This window comes from Mytilus edulis, chromosome 11 (genome assembly GCF_963676685.1).
Source record: "Mytilus edulis chromosome 11, xbMytEdul2.2, whole genome shotgun sequence".
NCBI classification, from domain to species: domain Eukaryota; kingdom Metazoa; phylum Mollusca; class Bivalvia; order Mytilida; family Mytilidae; genus Mytilus; species Mytilus edulis.
Window position 1 is genome coordinate 70,333,034 of NC_092354.1, and position 16,123 is coordinate 70,349,156.

At 31.9% G+C, this 16,123-nt stretch overlaps 1 protein-coding gene across 1 annotated transcript; it reads right to left on the bottom strand.

The window, feature by feature from the left end:
- Positions 1-1,932: 1,932 nt before the first annotated feature.
- LOC139496171 (uncharacterized) lies at positions 1,933-15,726 on the bottom strand. Its single transcript, XM_071284638.1, has 7 exons — positions 15,594-15,726; positions 14,299-14,873; positions 12,844-13,455; positions 12,085-12,183; positions 11,538-11,825; positions 10,683-10,916; positions 1,933-2,829 (listed from the first exon to the last, which is right to left on the bottom strand). The coding sequence occupies exons 2-7, from the start codon at positions 14,837-14,839 to the stop codon at positions 2,051-2,053; spliced, it is 2,553 nt and encodes an 850-aa protein (XP_071140739.1). The 5' UTR covers positions 14,840-14,873; positions 15,594-15,726; the 3' UTR covers positions 1,933-2,050.
- Positions 15,727-16,123: the final 397 nt, after the last annotated feature.

Here is a 16,123-nt window from a genome sequence, read left to right on the forward strand (position 1 = left end):
ATGAATTTTATTGTTCATCAATGCTATATTTTTAAATCTGTTTGTTTTAGAAATTTTTAACATGGGCCTTAATTTTTTATTGTTAATACTTATATATGTGTATGGATATATGTTGTATAGCGCTAAGGGTAATTTTAATATTATATAATGCGCTGTTATAAATACTGTATAATAATAAATATATTGTTAATATTTGTAGTATGGCGCAAATTGTTTGACGTTTGAAGTTTGGCATTGCTCTTCAAATCCGAAGAAAGTGGTACGAACCCGAGAATAAAGATACTGAAACGCCACCGCTAGGTTACACATTACATAAGTTTCTGACTCTCGTAATGTTCAAAACCTTTCTATAATCATTTAAACTATTTATATATCGCAGTTGCAAGTTTAACTCTCTGTCCCTATCCACAATCTCCTATTATTCCAGAACTAGTGTGTCTGGTCTATATTTATAACTATTGTGCCTCTTATTACAGGCTAAGGCAGTATTAATTATTTTATTGATGCAATCTATATATAAAAAAGAAGATGTGGTATGATTGCCAATTAAGCAACTCTCCACAAGAGACCAAAATGACACAGAAATTAACAATTATAGGTCACCGTACGGCCTTCAACAATGAGCAAAGCTCATACCGCATAGTCAGCTATAAAATGCCCCGATATGACAATGTAAAACAATTCAAACGAGAAAACTAACGGTCTAATTTATGTATGCATGTTTGCTTGCTAAATATATAAATGCTCCTTGACCTTCGTCCCTCTTTAGAATGAGGTTGCTAAATATAAAGAAGTATGCCTTGGGTGTGAGAAAATTAATAATAAATTGTGACGAAAAGTGTTTAGTTGGTTATTTGCCGTGATGCAACTTGAACTCAAGTGTATCCCACCACTGCCACCAATGTGACGAAAAAGTGTTTAAGTATGAGGACTTAAACTAGAGTGTGTATTCTTGTGTTTGTGCTTTGTTGTTTGGTGTCTACGTTTCACACGTCCACGGACGACAAATGCCAAGTATACTCTTTAACAGGGTAACCCTAAAACTCTCTGGTAGCGTGATTAAGGTAATCCTGGTCACATAAATAAATAAATGGATCCTGGTGTAGTCTGAACGAAGTCTTGCAAGTTAACATAAACACAAAGTCGATTAAAAGTTCAATACTGTATTATTAAAAATCCAAAGTACATGTAACAGTAATACAAGTTTACAACATCTTAACTGCAGGCTCAACAATACGGTGACATAATCCTAAATCTCCTACATATGCACCTCTCGTACACAAAATCGTCTCTCCTCGTATATCGTATATCGTATCTACAACTATTTATCTCTTTTATACTACTCTAATAACCTGATTACAATATGGTTAAATGACTTTGAACAAAGAAATATTCTACAGGAGCTATATTATAGGAGCCCGGAGCCCGGAGCTAAGGTCAACTGAAACTGAGGTTCACCGAGGCACCTGTATATACAAAGCAACGGGGCACCAGCTGATTGACATGATTGATTTGACATTTAACAAGTACAATCTGATTGAAAGCGATAAAAATAGATTGTAAGGAATTACTTGATAACGTTTAATGAGAATAATTAATCTGATTACACCATGATGATTAAACCCAGTGATGCATGTAATAAACGAAAAACGTTACAAAATTTATAGTCCAGGAAGACGAATTATTTACTGTTTCATTTTTTTATTTCTTTTCTAATTAAGTTTGATAGGTTTTATAAAACATGAATTGTTTATCGACGACTTTAATTTGAAGTTGGGAATTTTCGTTAGGTAAGTCATTTGTAGGTTTTCTTTAAAAAAAATAATACTTCAAACTATATACTAGAAGAAAAAGTAGGATTTAGGTGAAAGTTTTCGATGATTTTAACTATTTTCAAAAAAGATTCGTATTCACTCTTACATTTATCACTTAGTTATATCGATTCAAGTGAGAGAATAAGTATATTAACTTTTATATTTTTTGTAAACTAATTTATTTTTCTTCTAATTTTGTACACTTGTATCTAGTCAGAGAAGTTCTATAAGCATGTTTAAGCATTGAAAAGGAATGCTTTTCCGTCTTTCTCATCTGCCAAAAGCAAACACTTGTTGGTTTTGTCATAATAAATTCCATGTGGATAATGTAGACCATATGATGCGGTCAAAAGTTCTTTTTCGTGTTTTCCTTCAGGTGTTATCATAACAACGTTGTTAGGACCTACGCCAGTCATGTACAAGTTTCCTTGGTCATCAGTTGTAGCACCAAGTACGGTTTTATATTTCTCATTTGCAAACTTCCAAATAACCTTTCCTCCGTTTATGTCGCAACAATATACAATGAATTTGTGTAAATGAACACAGAACAACCTGTTCTCGTGTATTGTTATGCGGTAAATATTATCTGAAGGAGAGGGTATAGCTCGTAATACGTTTCCACTCAGATCAAACACTTGTATACCTTTCAGGGCCACAGAGATGTATAGCTCATTACGATTATATGATATCCCACGACACCCGATGATTTCGAAAGTACATGTTACTGTTCCTGTGGAAAGGCTTATTATTTGTATTTTATTAGGAACGGGATAAGATACTGCTACTGTGTCACTGTTTATGTTCGTTATATACCAGGGTGACCAAGATAATGGTATATTCCGAATGCAACCACCATTACTAGAACAAATGATTAATTGTTTGTTTTTGCGATCGGTAAAAACTAACTGATGCTCAATGACAATACAATCACTAATGTATAGAATTGCATTAGATGATGTTTTCAGATTGATTTCACTGCGTAGTGAAACCGTGCCATTTATCTCTTCTGTTGTCTCTGAAATAGAAAAAAAATGTAGATTAAACATTAAAGACCCATTGGTGGCCTTCGGCTGTGGTCTGCTCTATAGTCGGGTTGTTGCCTCTTTGACATATTTCCCATTTCCATTCACATTTTATTTTTATTGATATAAAATTTAAAAGTGATATTGTTATAAATAAACATGAAAAACTCATCATAGAAACCAGGATTCAAGTTGTGAATTTTTGCCAGACGCGCGTTATGTCTACAAAAGACTCATCAGTGACGCACGAATAAAAAAAAACCAAAAAGGTCAAATAAAGTATGAAGTTGAAAAGCATTGAGGACAACGAGAAGTCTATTTTATATACGTTATTTTCTATCAACTACAAAATATTTTTTTTTGTTGGTGTCTTTGTCAAATTTACTATCAACTACGGCCACTTTTAGGTTGCATATCTGTAAATATTGACAATGCAATTTCCCGTAGGAACTCCTTTTACGACTAAAACTACCACTTTTACTATGATGTTTTGAATAAAATCTTATCCTAGAATTGAAAGTTCATATGCATTACAATTTTTTTCAAAGGTCAAAATATAGGGCTGTGCGGCATATTTGCAAAGTTTATATGCCCTGAACTTCTCACAGTTTAAACTAACACTCATTTTCTTAACTTCCCCTACTTCGAATAAAAGGTTCCCATGGATTTCAATATAAACAATATGCGCATGTAGATTTACTGGTAACATTCCCAAGTTATGTCTCTATGAGATGGAACACAGAGATCATAACTGGGAACCAGAATGTGAACAAAATTAATTTTCTATGAATATTCTAAATCTCCCCAAAAAGAGGCGTGGTTTTAGAAACAGCTGTATTTTCAAAGTGCAACCTATATGTTGGCGATTTTTTTAGATATATTTGTATGTTTATTTCATTTTGTAATCAATTGTGTTGTATGTTTTCCATATCGTTTTCACATTGACCTACAATAACGGTTTGGGTTGCTTACCAAATTGTATTTATTTAACGGATTTGTTTACAACTGTCACTAAAATGTCATACAAGTTGGAGATTTGGTTATTTATAAAACCAGGTTTAACCCATCATGCAGTTTGTTAAGAAAATGCCTTTACCAAGTCTGGAATGTGACAATCGTTTTTCACTCAGTCCGTTTGTTGACTCACGTGGCCAAAATTTTTCATCACTTGCCATCAGTCTTCTGTCGTTGTTCACTTTTACCCCAAAAAATGTGTATGGGAAAATATTCCAACTGGTCACAACTTGAAAACTAATTTAATTAATGATAAGTTGTCTTCAGTAACCATTGTATGACTTCTTATAGGTTAGACAATACTTGGTCATGTTTTATGAAGATTTGAGCCCAAGGCGAAGCCGAGGGCTTAAATCTTCATAAAACATGACCAAGTATTGTCTGACCAATTTAGAACATATTCACACTTTCGAGTGACCTAACAAAACTATCCTTTCCCATTGTTATATTCAAACCTAAACAAGATATATATATATTATACATCAGCAGTCTGGCATTGTGGTTTTTTTTTGAAAGAAAGGGAAAATAATTCCCTCAAATGTAAGGTATATAAATTAAATAAATGTCATTTTATCCTTACCAATTTTTTGTTGTGTATTCTATATGTGTACCATTAGAAAATGCATGAACTTTTGCAAAATTCAAATTTTTTTATTTTAATCTTTACTCTTTCATCTTTAATCAGTAGGCTATTTTCCCAAGGAAAATGCCTTAGGGGATTGTACACTTCGTTAGTGCAGCTATTAAGAGTTCACTTTCATAATTAACTGACAATTAAAAGTCATTCATGTAAAGCATTTCATAGTGCATGGAAAACCATATACTATGAACATTAGAAGGCAAAAAACTGACTTTTCATTTGGACGAGAAGAGGTGAGTATGTTCTTAAATTCGGTGACCTGCTTTTAATTTACCTACTTAGTCAGCTTTAACATAAATTAGCCTCAATCATTATTAGGGTATCTAATACTATTTGTTATGGTTGTAACATTTTACATGATTTCCGAAACCACAGTAGATACAGGTGAGCGACATAGGCTTATAGCAGCCTCTAGTTATTGATTAATTACATCAGAGGCCCCTGAGGGGCCTCGGGTGTATTGCCATCGCCTACTTTTCAAAGATCAAAGAGATGCATATATAATTAGTTTTGGAATAATAACCGACATTATAGACCCGCGGACCTATATAGAGCAGAATAAAATTCCGTATCGCTTCTTTTAAATTCATGTTTTCAATGGATACTCAGTTTTTTTTTATTTTTCTTAATGCAAATTTATAATATGAAAATGTTTTGTCGTTAGAAATATTTGTATATTAATCAAACGATCTTCAATATCAATGACGTGTCGAAATTTTTTTGTTGCGGATGAATACCACGAGTGCGCAAGAGGGCAAGAGCGAGCGTGTAGAAAATCGAGAGGAAATCAATTCACACATTTATACACAGAAAGGTAATTATATTTCAATTATTTGATTTGGAGTAACCTCTTTAAACCGTTTGTAGCATATATGTCTATAATATTAACGTAGCAAAATCAGGAATATCTAATCTGACACAATGTTAAAATAATTTATCAGGCCGCGTCCCCCGCAGCCATTTTGAAAATACCAGCAGATTGGGTAGGAGTAACAAGAACCTGCAAGGCCTTTAAAGACAAGGTTACTTTTTGTGCATTCTTTATTGCAACAATTTGGGTTTTTTTTAAATCTCAACACTTTTTGGAGTTAAATTTCTTTTCTTCGTAAATAACAAGTAGATTGATCACTTGGACACACACGTGGAACTATTTTCTGTTTTTTAAGTAATGTTTCGGATTTTCGCTCCTTCTCCGACTTAGTTTGTTGCATTAGTATATTTGATTAATTATGTCCCTTGACTGGAAAAAACGCAGATTTTGTTAATGAATTTGTAAGTAATTCTAATATATAATTATTGGTTGAAATTATTGTATTTTATGGAATATTCAGAGAATCTTCGACTTCTTATTCTTCCAATAGAGTAGGACTTTTTGAGTGTGTATAATAAATCAAGAATTATTTTACACTGAAATGTCAGAATTTGGGTAAATCACCATGTCACAATTAGTGGCGTTGTCCGTTACCATTTTACTAGCCTATAGATATATTGGGAGAATCCTTACAGTTTTGGAGATATAAATATAGAGTAACTGTCTTGTTTTTTAAGTCTTCCTTGCAGTATTGTATAATTTTGACCATACTGTACATGACATGTCAGGGGTGTGGAAATATTTGTTGTGAGCACTTGTCCCTGGGCAAGTAAAACTAAAAATTTTACTTGTCCGGACAAAAATTTACTTGCCCTGATGATCCCAATAAATATTGAAGTATTTCTTGTTAGCTAATATATGATTCTTACTTGGCACTATTGTGCACCACAAACGAATGAAATCCATTTGTTTATATGTGTAAATTTAAAAAATTAGGAAAGTAGGAAATGGGTTAACATCAGTGGGACAGAAACCTAACAGGAAACCAACCAATGAAATGACATGTAAAGGACAATTTTGCAGCAGTTTTGGAATAAAAATTGTAGCCAGTAGTTACATAATATACTAAATTTGAGGACAGTGTTTCTAGCTTCCGTTTCTTTTTTTTTTTAAATACTTTGTGTTTACCGTTTGCGTTTAAGGTTTTCTACTCGACTTATGATTCTTTTTGTCTTGCTTGTCCAGCTTTTTATTAAGTATTTGTCAATCTGAACCTCGATACAAAATTTAAAGAAATGACACAACCGGTAAATGATGGATAAAATTTAATCGACGATCCAGGGTCAATGGACAAAGCCAATGCAATGTTACGCGACTCTGGTTCGCATACTTATTTTTATTTATTTTGGTAAATTAATCGATCTATTTCCAGTAACATGTAATATATATCGTCATGAACATTGCTGTTTTTACTTGCTGAAGATTGGTTTCTTTTACATAAATTAAACATCTTTATACGTTTTGAAATTAATTTTATAATTTTGATGGATTTGAACTTTGTCTTGTACATGTTGTATATTTTTTTACTTGTCCACGGGCAACCAAGACAAAAATAATTACTTGTCCGGTTGTTCAAATGTACGAGTCGGGCATAGCATTTCCACACCCCTGCATGTATTGCCAAAAGTATATGATAATTTGATGACATACATTGTGCTAATCACACTCAACAGCATTATTTAAATTGTGTAATCATATCCATGTAAAATTTTAGTAATTTGAATTAGACATTTGTTCACGCATACATGAGTACTTGAATTGAGCAAATACAATCAGTAAACTTTCACTACAAGCACCCATGAGATCTTAAATTGAGCAAATATGATCACTTACATGTATGAGTAAAATTTGAGCTAGATCTACTCAATTGAGTTAGATATATCAATATTCAGACTAATCTAAATGGTTAATTTGAGCACACATGAGGCTATTTATACTAATGAGAGCGATATTGGGATTCTGTATGAGCAAACTTAGCAAATCTTTATCGAGACAAACCTATGAGCGCTATGCGGTGCACATGACTGCAAGAGATATTTTAAAAGTTTTCCGGAACCCCGGATTAAAAGTTGAACTGCAACATTGCAAAGGGTTAGTGTATTATTTTTTTTTATCAAAATGTTAAATGTTTAAAATGTTTAATGTTTTTTGTTTATTTATTATTCTGTGGAAATTTAAATCTGAAGAATCTTTCTGCGAGTTTGCATGAATAATTTCATGTTTTAATTTGTACCATAAGCCCAAGTCACGCATAAGTTAACAGGGATTTAAAATGTCCACGATTAAAACCACATGTACATGTATATTGTAGATAATTTAAACAAAATGTTCAGCAACATTTAAAGGAACCTATCTATTTTTAATTCCCAAACATAATTGTTATTACTTAAGCAACCTTGTTAACAGTTTATATTTCTATCAAATCGGATGAGAATCCAGGAGTTTTAAAGGGGGAGGGGTCTAGCTCCCTCCTCCCCAAAAAATCTGCCTCAGCAATTTTAAACCCTCTTACGCTGTATATTCATGGAGCCTATGGGACTACAATCTACATTGTAAGTAGACATCTGAATCACCGAAAATCAACCTATATTTTCATGTATAATTTGATAATTAAATTTTAACACATTTATACATTTTTTTTAATTTGTTCTTGACAATTTTTTGTTCATTTAAAAATATAGGGACAACAGAGTTGATGTATGTGGGTTCGATTCCCACTTTAAGCATTCATTTATATTGGCTTGTGCAAAGCGGGCAGTTTAGCTTAGTGGCCCCACACTGTTCATATGTCACTTAAAAAAATCAGGCAGGCTCCTTCAGGTCTTGCCATCTTTATTTTTATTTTTGTAAATCATACACAACAAAACCATTGAATAATTGTGAAAATTATACCACAGATAACTATGGTAAAACTTTAATTGTTTTTGGCATAATTAACCTTGGCTGCCATCCAAGACCCAAAAAGTTTTTATATTGATGAATTATATATATCAGATTTGGATTCTTTTGGTCACAAAACATTTTGGATGGTAGGTGGCGGCTAAATCTTTATTCCTAAAGGCTTAATTTCGGGTCTGAAAATTGCCCAAAATCATATTTTGACAAAATTTGGAACATAAAATGTACTTTTATGAAAAGAACTGATTTATTGAGCATTAAGACTTTTGAAATAGACCCAATTACGAAACCAAATTGTGAACTTTTTGGAGCTTTATGTTAAAGTTTATATTTTAGGCCAATTTGGGCAATAAGTGAAACTTGTCCTTTGAATCAGTGGTTTCACAATAACCATACTATATACTAAGTATCTGTTAGAAGATAGCTCTTTCACAGTACATTGTTAAACTTAAAGATAAATATATACCAACAATGACCAATATTAATGATGGAATGAGATTATACAATGTATATATACTGTTTTATATTGTTACATGTACAGTACATACATAAATGAAAATTAACACCAAACTGTTGTCATTATTCATAAAAAAGAAACGAAAGGGGAGGTATGATTGGTATTCAGACACCAGCTCTATACAAAATGATGAAAAAGAAATAAAGCTTACCATACAACACTTTTACAATCAGAAAAAAACTATACATACATCAGTAAGAAATAGCCATGAAATGACAAATGTTAAACAATATATACAAGAAAACTAATGGCCACATCAATGTACAAACGGAAAATCAAGATATACACCAGTAACACCAAAAAATTACAAGCCCTGTTTTACATGCTTCTTACTAAGGACCGACACATTCATATGGTAGTTGTATTCTATATGTATGGTGCAAAATTTTCTCATTGCTTAAACCAGTGGAATCCAAAGTATTAAATCCAGAAAAAAGTAAAAAAAGACTAACAGTTGAAAAACTATCCAGATGTTGTGAAATGCAATTAACAAAAATACCATCATTAGCGAAATGCTATCTACATATAATACATTGTAATATTTACAATGAACCATTTAATAATTAGAAAACAGAACCTACAATGAACATGTAAAGCTGCTGATTTTTTTTTTTTTTTTTTTTTTTTTTTTTTTTTTTTTTTTTTTTTTTTTTTATAAATATAATGGATAAATGATTGACTGTGTTGCAATAAAACCAAGATAACTCAGTGAAGCTATTTATGAACATTTAAAAAGTTTTTGATGACTGCAACAAAAATCTAGAATAAGGGATCATAGTAATTGCTGTGTTAACATCCACTTAATTAACGATTGATCCAAAAGCTAAATGTTTCAGAAAGTAGAAGACTTGGATACTACATTTGTACATGAACAAACGTTGTTAATAAATGACATTTGTAGAGGAGGATCTGCTTACCCATCCAGAGCACCTGAGATCACCCCCAAGTTTTTGTGGGGTTCGTGTTGCTCAGTCATTAGTTTTCTATGTTGTTTCTAGTGTACTTTTATTTGTCTGCATGTCTATTTAAGTTTTAGTCATGGAATTGTAAGTTTAATTTCGATTTATGAGTCTGCTGTTCATCTGGTATCTTTAGCTCCAATATTACAATTTATCTGTTTTAATATGATTGTCTTGAACCTCTTTATCATAGTTCAGTGAGTGACTATAGTATATAGCTAGTAGTAATCGAAATGTAATCGAAAAGTAATCGATGATTACATCCAAATATTTACTGTAATCGATTAAATTACGATTACATGTAATCGAAAATGTCTTCGATTACAGATTACTGTCGATTACTTGAAAAAATGTAATAAATTACAATCGATTACGATTACAGATTACGATTACCCCATCCCTGATAGCTACTCGAAGAATTGTTTGCCATATTGATTCTCTATTATAAGTTATTTGCTAACTTTTTTTGTATGTGTGCAACTATATGGTCATAATGCCAGTCTAACAGTTATCATTTGACCACATAATCATTGATAATTCACAAAGTTAAGTTTCCTAGTTCAAGTCAGTATCTCAGATATGATATATATATATATATATAGCAAATTATATTATTTGTACTATATTGTAAGGTGAAAATATCTGTCCGGCAGGTATAATATAAACACCTGTCTGTGTCATTTATCAATAATTCCACATAACTTGAGGTCCTCTGATGTTCAGTACTTCAGTACTTTGATTAATATTAATGTTTTCTTTTTCATTGTGATTGGAATGAGACCTGACCATTTGAAAGACACACTTTTCATGCTCTGTTTTATAGTTGGTTATTAGACTAAAGCTCTTCGTTACCTTCAAGTATTCAGTTTGAGTCACAATATTCCTACATTAAACCCATGAAATGAACTCACTGACATTTTATCAGAAAAATAAACAATTGTACAAACCTGATCCCAGTTGTATCAAAGATGCTGAAACACCCCCATGTTCTTCTTTGCCGTTTGACCTTTTAAGCATTCTATTAACAATTTCTCCTACTTCCTTTTCAATATTTTCGTCAGTCTCAAAAATACTTGTGCTTGCTTCAAATGTAAGATGAAGTCCAGCTTTGTGTGACTTTGACATAGTTGTGTATGAAGATTCAACTTGTTCTGCTTGTGGTATATCATGTTCAGCTTCAACTGCAAAGAAGACAATAACTAGTGAAAAATAAAGATCGACATGCAAAATCAATACATTTGCAAACGATGGTTAATCGTTTATAGCAAGAGCGTGAAAACACCAATAACACCATTATTAGGACCATACTTATTTAACCACAAGAATCACAGTTTTATATTACAGGCATCTTAAGTATCTGTTTGACATACTAGTATTTTGACGACCGGATTTTTGCATTTTGATAAACTTTGTTGAAGACCGTATCGTGAATTTTTGCTACTTAAATCCATGTCATTTGAAATTTGGTTAGAAATTATTTCATTGGAAATCAAACATCTTTTCTATTTATAGTATTATACACAAAGAATCTATAAACTGAAGAAGTTAAACGCTGAATTGTCTAACACATGATACATGTAATAACTCAGAACGATTCAGAGCTTGAAATAGTTTTTAATTGATACTTAGATACTGTATATTGCCCTCTTACTTTTTTTTGTGTTTTGTGGTGCTGTCTAATTGACGAATACGTCGCATCTTCCTTAATTCATATAATATTTTCTTATCTTCAATAAAACGGAAATAACGCAATAAGTTTTATCGGATTGGTTACGATAAGGTCGATTTTTTTCAATACAAACCTTCTATAGCTATCATGACAGCTGAAACTTTGTTTACCGAAGATAAATTTAAGGCCTCACAACCCTTCATCTTTTGGATAAATTTGGACAATTCTGTCTCTAATTGTTCGTTGGTTTCAAGTGCCCGTACATGGACATCTATGCATATCAGTAAACTTCCAGCGGCAGACCACTTAAATTTAATGTACATGGTCCGTAGCTCATCTGATAGTCCATTCAGTATTCTAGCTTTTGTTTCTGGATCTTCCAAATCTCTAACAAACAAATGAAGAATGACTTTGTCCTTTCCTAAAAGGAAAATTCATTGAGAAAAACAAATATAGATACCCAGATGTAAAAAAGTGCTCCAGACGCGCGTTTGTTCTATATGAGTCATCACTGAAGTTAGAATCTAAATAGTTTAAAATGCCAGATAAAGTAACAAATTGAAAAGCATTGAGGACTCACAGTTCTGAAGCATATATTACTAGATATTATACTTTGAAGAATAACGAATCTGATTTATCTGTAGATTCATTTTTAAGTTTATAAAATTGCTAAAATTTACCTTTTCCTTTTTCTTCTTTGATTCTTTCTCGAACTTCTGTCAAATCCAAATCAAATGTATCTCCCCAGTAGAACTTTATTTCTCCGCATGTGAACTGAACTAGAATAAAACATGTTACATAAACCTTTTAAAAAAAAAGTTTATTGTTTGATCAAATGGTTTCGTTATAAATTAGTTGGTTTTCTTCGAGCTGGAATAATATGCAAATGATCAACGTACATTGAATAACATGTTGTATCAATAACATGTGATTTTCATCATGTATTTTGTTCTTCTTTAAAAGCGTGTAACATTTCCGTTATATCATCTTATCGGCTTTTGAAATAACCTTCAGTGTATTTCTTTTTGTTCTGATGAGTAGATCAAAAATATTTTGCATCACAACTAAAAAAAAGCAAGGGAAAGAAATAAGTGCAATGTCCCAAATATAAGTTTAATGTCCCGGTTAACAATGTATATGTGTGTATAAGTGAGAAGATATGGTATGAGTGTCAATGAGTGAACTCTCCATTATATACTTATCGTTTTGGTTATGCTGTGCTTCTTATTGGTTTTCATTTTAAGGAAGACGTTTAAATCCTTACATAAAATATACGACTTCATCAAATTTACAAATATACATATATTAGGCATACTAACAGATTCATGAGCATCTGAAGGTGGTTATTCGTAGATTGTTTAATACTTTTCGATTTTTCGAATTGAAAAGAACAAATTATTGGCCTTGGTTAAAAACATTTAATCTATACATTTTCTTACATTTTATATTCTCCAACTCTGTCAAAGCCTGGATGTATTTATCAGCAGATCTATGATCCATAAAACAATTTTGTATCGTCATGACCTTTTCTTCAAATTTAGCAAAAACGCTTTTCCCACGGAAATATGTATCCATTGCAATTGAAATTTCGCGAAATTTGGTAAAATAATTATCCATTTTAGTAGAAGTTACACACGTGTTTGGGCTATGGACTATCTCATTTCTGAGAAAATAAATACGCACGATGTTGTCGCCGATATCATTGCCTGTATTTCCTGGGGGCTTGCCCCATCCAAGTTTTGGACATGGCACCAATTGCATAAGGCGTATTATTTTACACATAATGGTAACATCAAGGGCATTGTACTCCTTAGACTTCTTCATTTTTCGCAACATGTTCTTTTCTGTAGAATTAAATTTAGTCCAATATTGTTGTAGATCTTTGTGCATCGCTTTTCCGGAGAATTTCGAAGACACATGTTTACCCGATTGTTTATAGTTTAGTGTAATTATTTCTCTCAATATCTCGGGGAAAAGTTCAGTTACTGCTACAGCGATTCTTGAGAATCGTTCCCTTTCTTGTGTTTCCCGATCCGAAATTATAGGTCCAACTGTAATGAAACAAGTCTCAATAATTTCAACAGTAGCCTATCACTGTTAAAAAGTTATAAATCGAATGAGAGAAAACAAATCCGGATTGAAACTTAAACTGAGGAAAACACATCAACTAGAAGAGGTAAACAACGGAACAACAAAAATACTGAATAGCAGCAAAAACAAACACCAACATACCTTAATAAAAAAGGACTTATTGATAACAATTGTCAGATTCCTGACTTGGAACAGGACATTTAAGAAAAAAGGGTGGGCTGAACATTAGTTTTATGGATAGCCAAACATCCCGCCTATATGAAAATGTACAAAAATATCGCTAACATGACAACAATACGTGACAGGAAAACATTACAAACAAACACAAGAACACTCAGCACAAAAAAAACGCATACAAAATCATGTAACAGAATTGGACAACCCAAACAATGACGTTTTTTGTGACGTATATACCTTTGAAATTCATACAATTATGTGGAACGGGATCCAAATATGCGCACTACTAGCCAAAATAATTATCAAGATTATGAATGTCTTGAAACGCTTTTTTAAATAAAGGCTTATGTTATGCAAGTGTTGTACACAAAAGAGAAACGATAGTTAATGAAAAGAAAAAAAAAATTCATAGAAATAACTTTATCAAAATGGAACTATTTTTTTGGAGAACTTATCAAAGGCTTATGATTTTGTAAGCTTACCGCGCGTTTCGTCTGCAAATGACTCATTGACGAATTTTCAATAAACAAGTTAAAATATATGATGACGTTGAAGAGGACTGAAGACCAAAACATCCGAAAAATGTATGAATACAAATCAGAATATTTAAAAACAAAAAGATATACCTTCAATTAATTGTAGCTTCTTCAGTTCGTCTAGACAGGCTAGTTCATCAATATTTTCCTTGCATATTTCATGGTAAAGACTCCGACAGATGTTGCCGTTTTCATTCAGAAATTTGTCTATTCTTCGAAGTAACAATTCAAATTTGTATAGATGTTTGATAGCATAATTTTGTGTGATATCTCTTGATTCTTTCTTAATAATTTCGTTCGTTGAAAGTAGTATACAACGAATATCATCAGAGACTACAGTTTCATCAACACTAAAGGAGGCGTCAGTAGACGAATGTAGATAGTTTTCAGACCTGAGAATTTTGTAGCATAGCTCAATTGTGAATTCGTCAATTTTAGGAAGTTTTTGCATTAAGTTATTTTCATTATCTGTTAATATCATTTGTAAATTATAATTTCTATTACGATATCTTGTGTGTAAACCAGCAACTCCTATATGAGCAGTCAATATCCATTGCATCACTTTAGGGAATACCTTCAGCACAATCCATCCTAATTTTGCATGCAACTTTCTTTCCACGGATAAGGACATGCTTGAGAGTATATGATTGGTAAGTTATATTCACCTGAAAAAGAAAACAAATTGTAAAAAAATATAAAATTATGGAGCTATAGAAGGTTGCAACATGACAAAACCTATTACAATTCCAACAAGTCATAATCAATAGATTGATAAAAACAAACTGTGAAATAGAAACATTCATGTCGGTGGTTTGTAAAACTTTTCCAATACAGTATTGTTGAATGTTTTCTTTCAAACAACGTCTAGAACCCAAGGATAGAATGGTGTATAGAACTATGACTATCCCTAGACTTCAACTGCCCAGCAGTTAAACCTTTGCTAAATATGAGTATCTATATAGTTATCAAAGGTACCAGGATTATAATTTAGTACGCCAGACGACGCTATCTGGTCTTTTGGGAGGTTTAAATTGGTATGTTAAAATTGACGCCTAGTAAAGGGTGAGAACAACATTCTATACACCTTTAAAAATACTCGTCGCTTGTGACAGGCACAAATAGAATATATAGATAGTGCTTAACATGTACAACCCGCCGTGTTAGCATGGTGAGTTCAAATTCGGTGAAAAGATAGATAACAAAATATTCAGTGCATTGTACATCACAAATACTGTCAGAGAATCATATATTACAAATACATTATTATTAATTACTAATCATTGTGGGGTTATGTTCTACATACGGTTGGAAAGTGGCTTTCCTGAGTTCGTTGGCGATGATTCACTCTATAACAAATAAAATAAATAAATTGCAATATGTCTTACCTGTTCGCCTTTTTAGCTTACTAGGTACGTTTCTGTGCTTTTAAATTATCTAACAAAATCAATACAAAAAGATTTAAAAGTGCGCCGCATTGTATGTTACTGAAGTACGAATATTAAATGTGGTGATATATTTATCTACGTGTCATAAAAATTTGTACAAGGTCGATCTATAATGATTTTAATAGTGTGTACGCAAACAGATAAGACGAAAAAATCATAAGGAAGTTAACGTGTAAAGATGATATGGTTATCGTTGTAAAATACCGTTAAAATATTTTTTTTTAACTTATTCCGGTTTTTTTTAATTACATGTACAGTATACTTGAGACAGGTAAACTTCACAATAATATACACTAAATTGCAGTTTAATGATAGTTATAAAAAAAATCGATAAATTTTTTTTTAATTTCCATGTTAAACTAATATTATTAGCAGTCAAATTGATCGGGTGTTACTGTTAATATTACAACGTGTCAATCTTTTCAATTCCAAAAATATACACTAACAGGAATACTGTTTAAAATATTGAA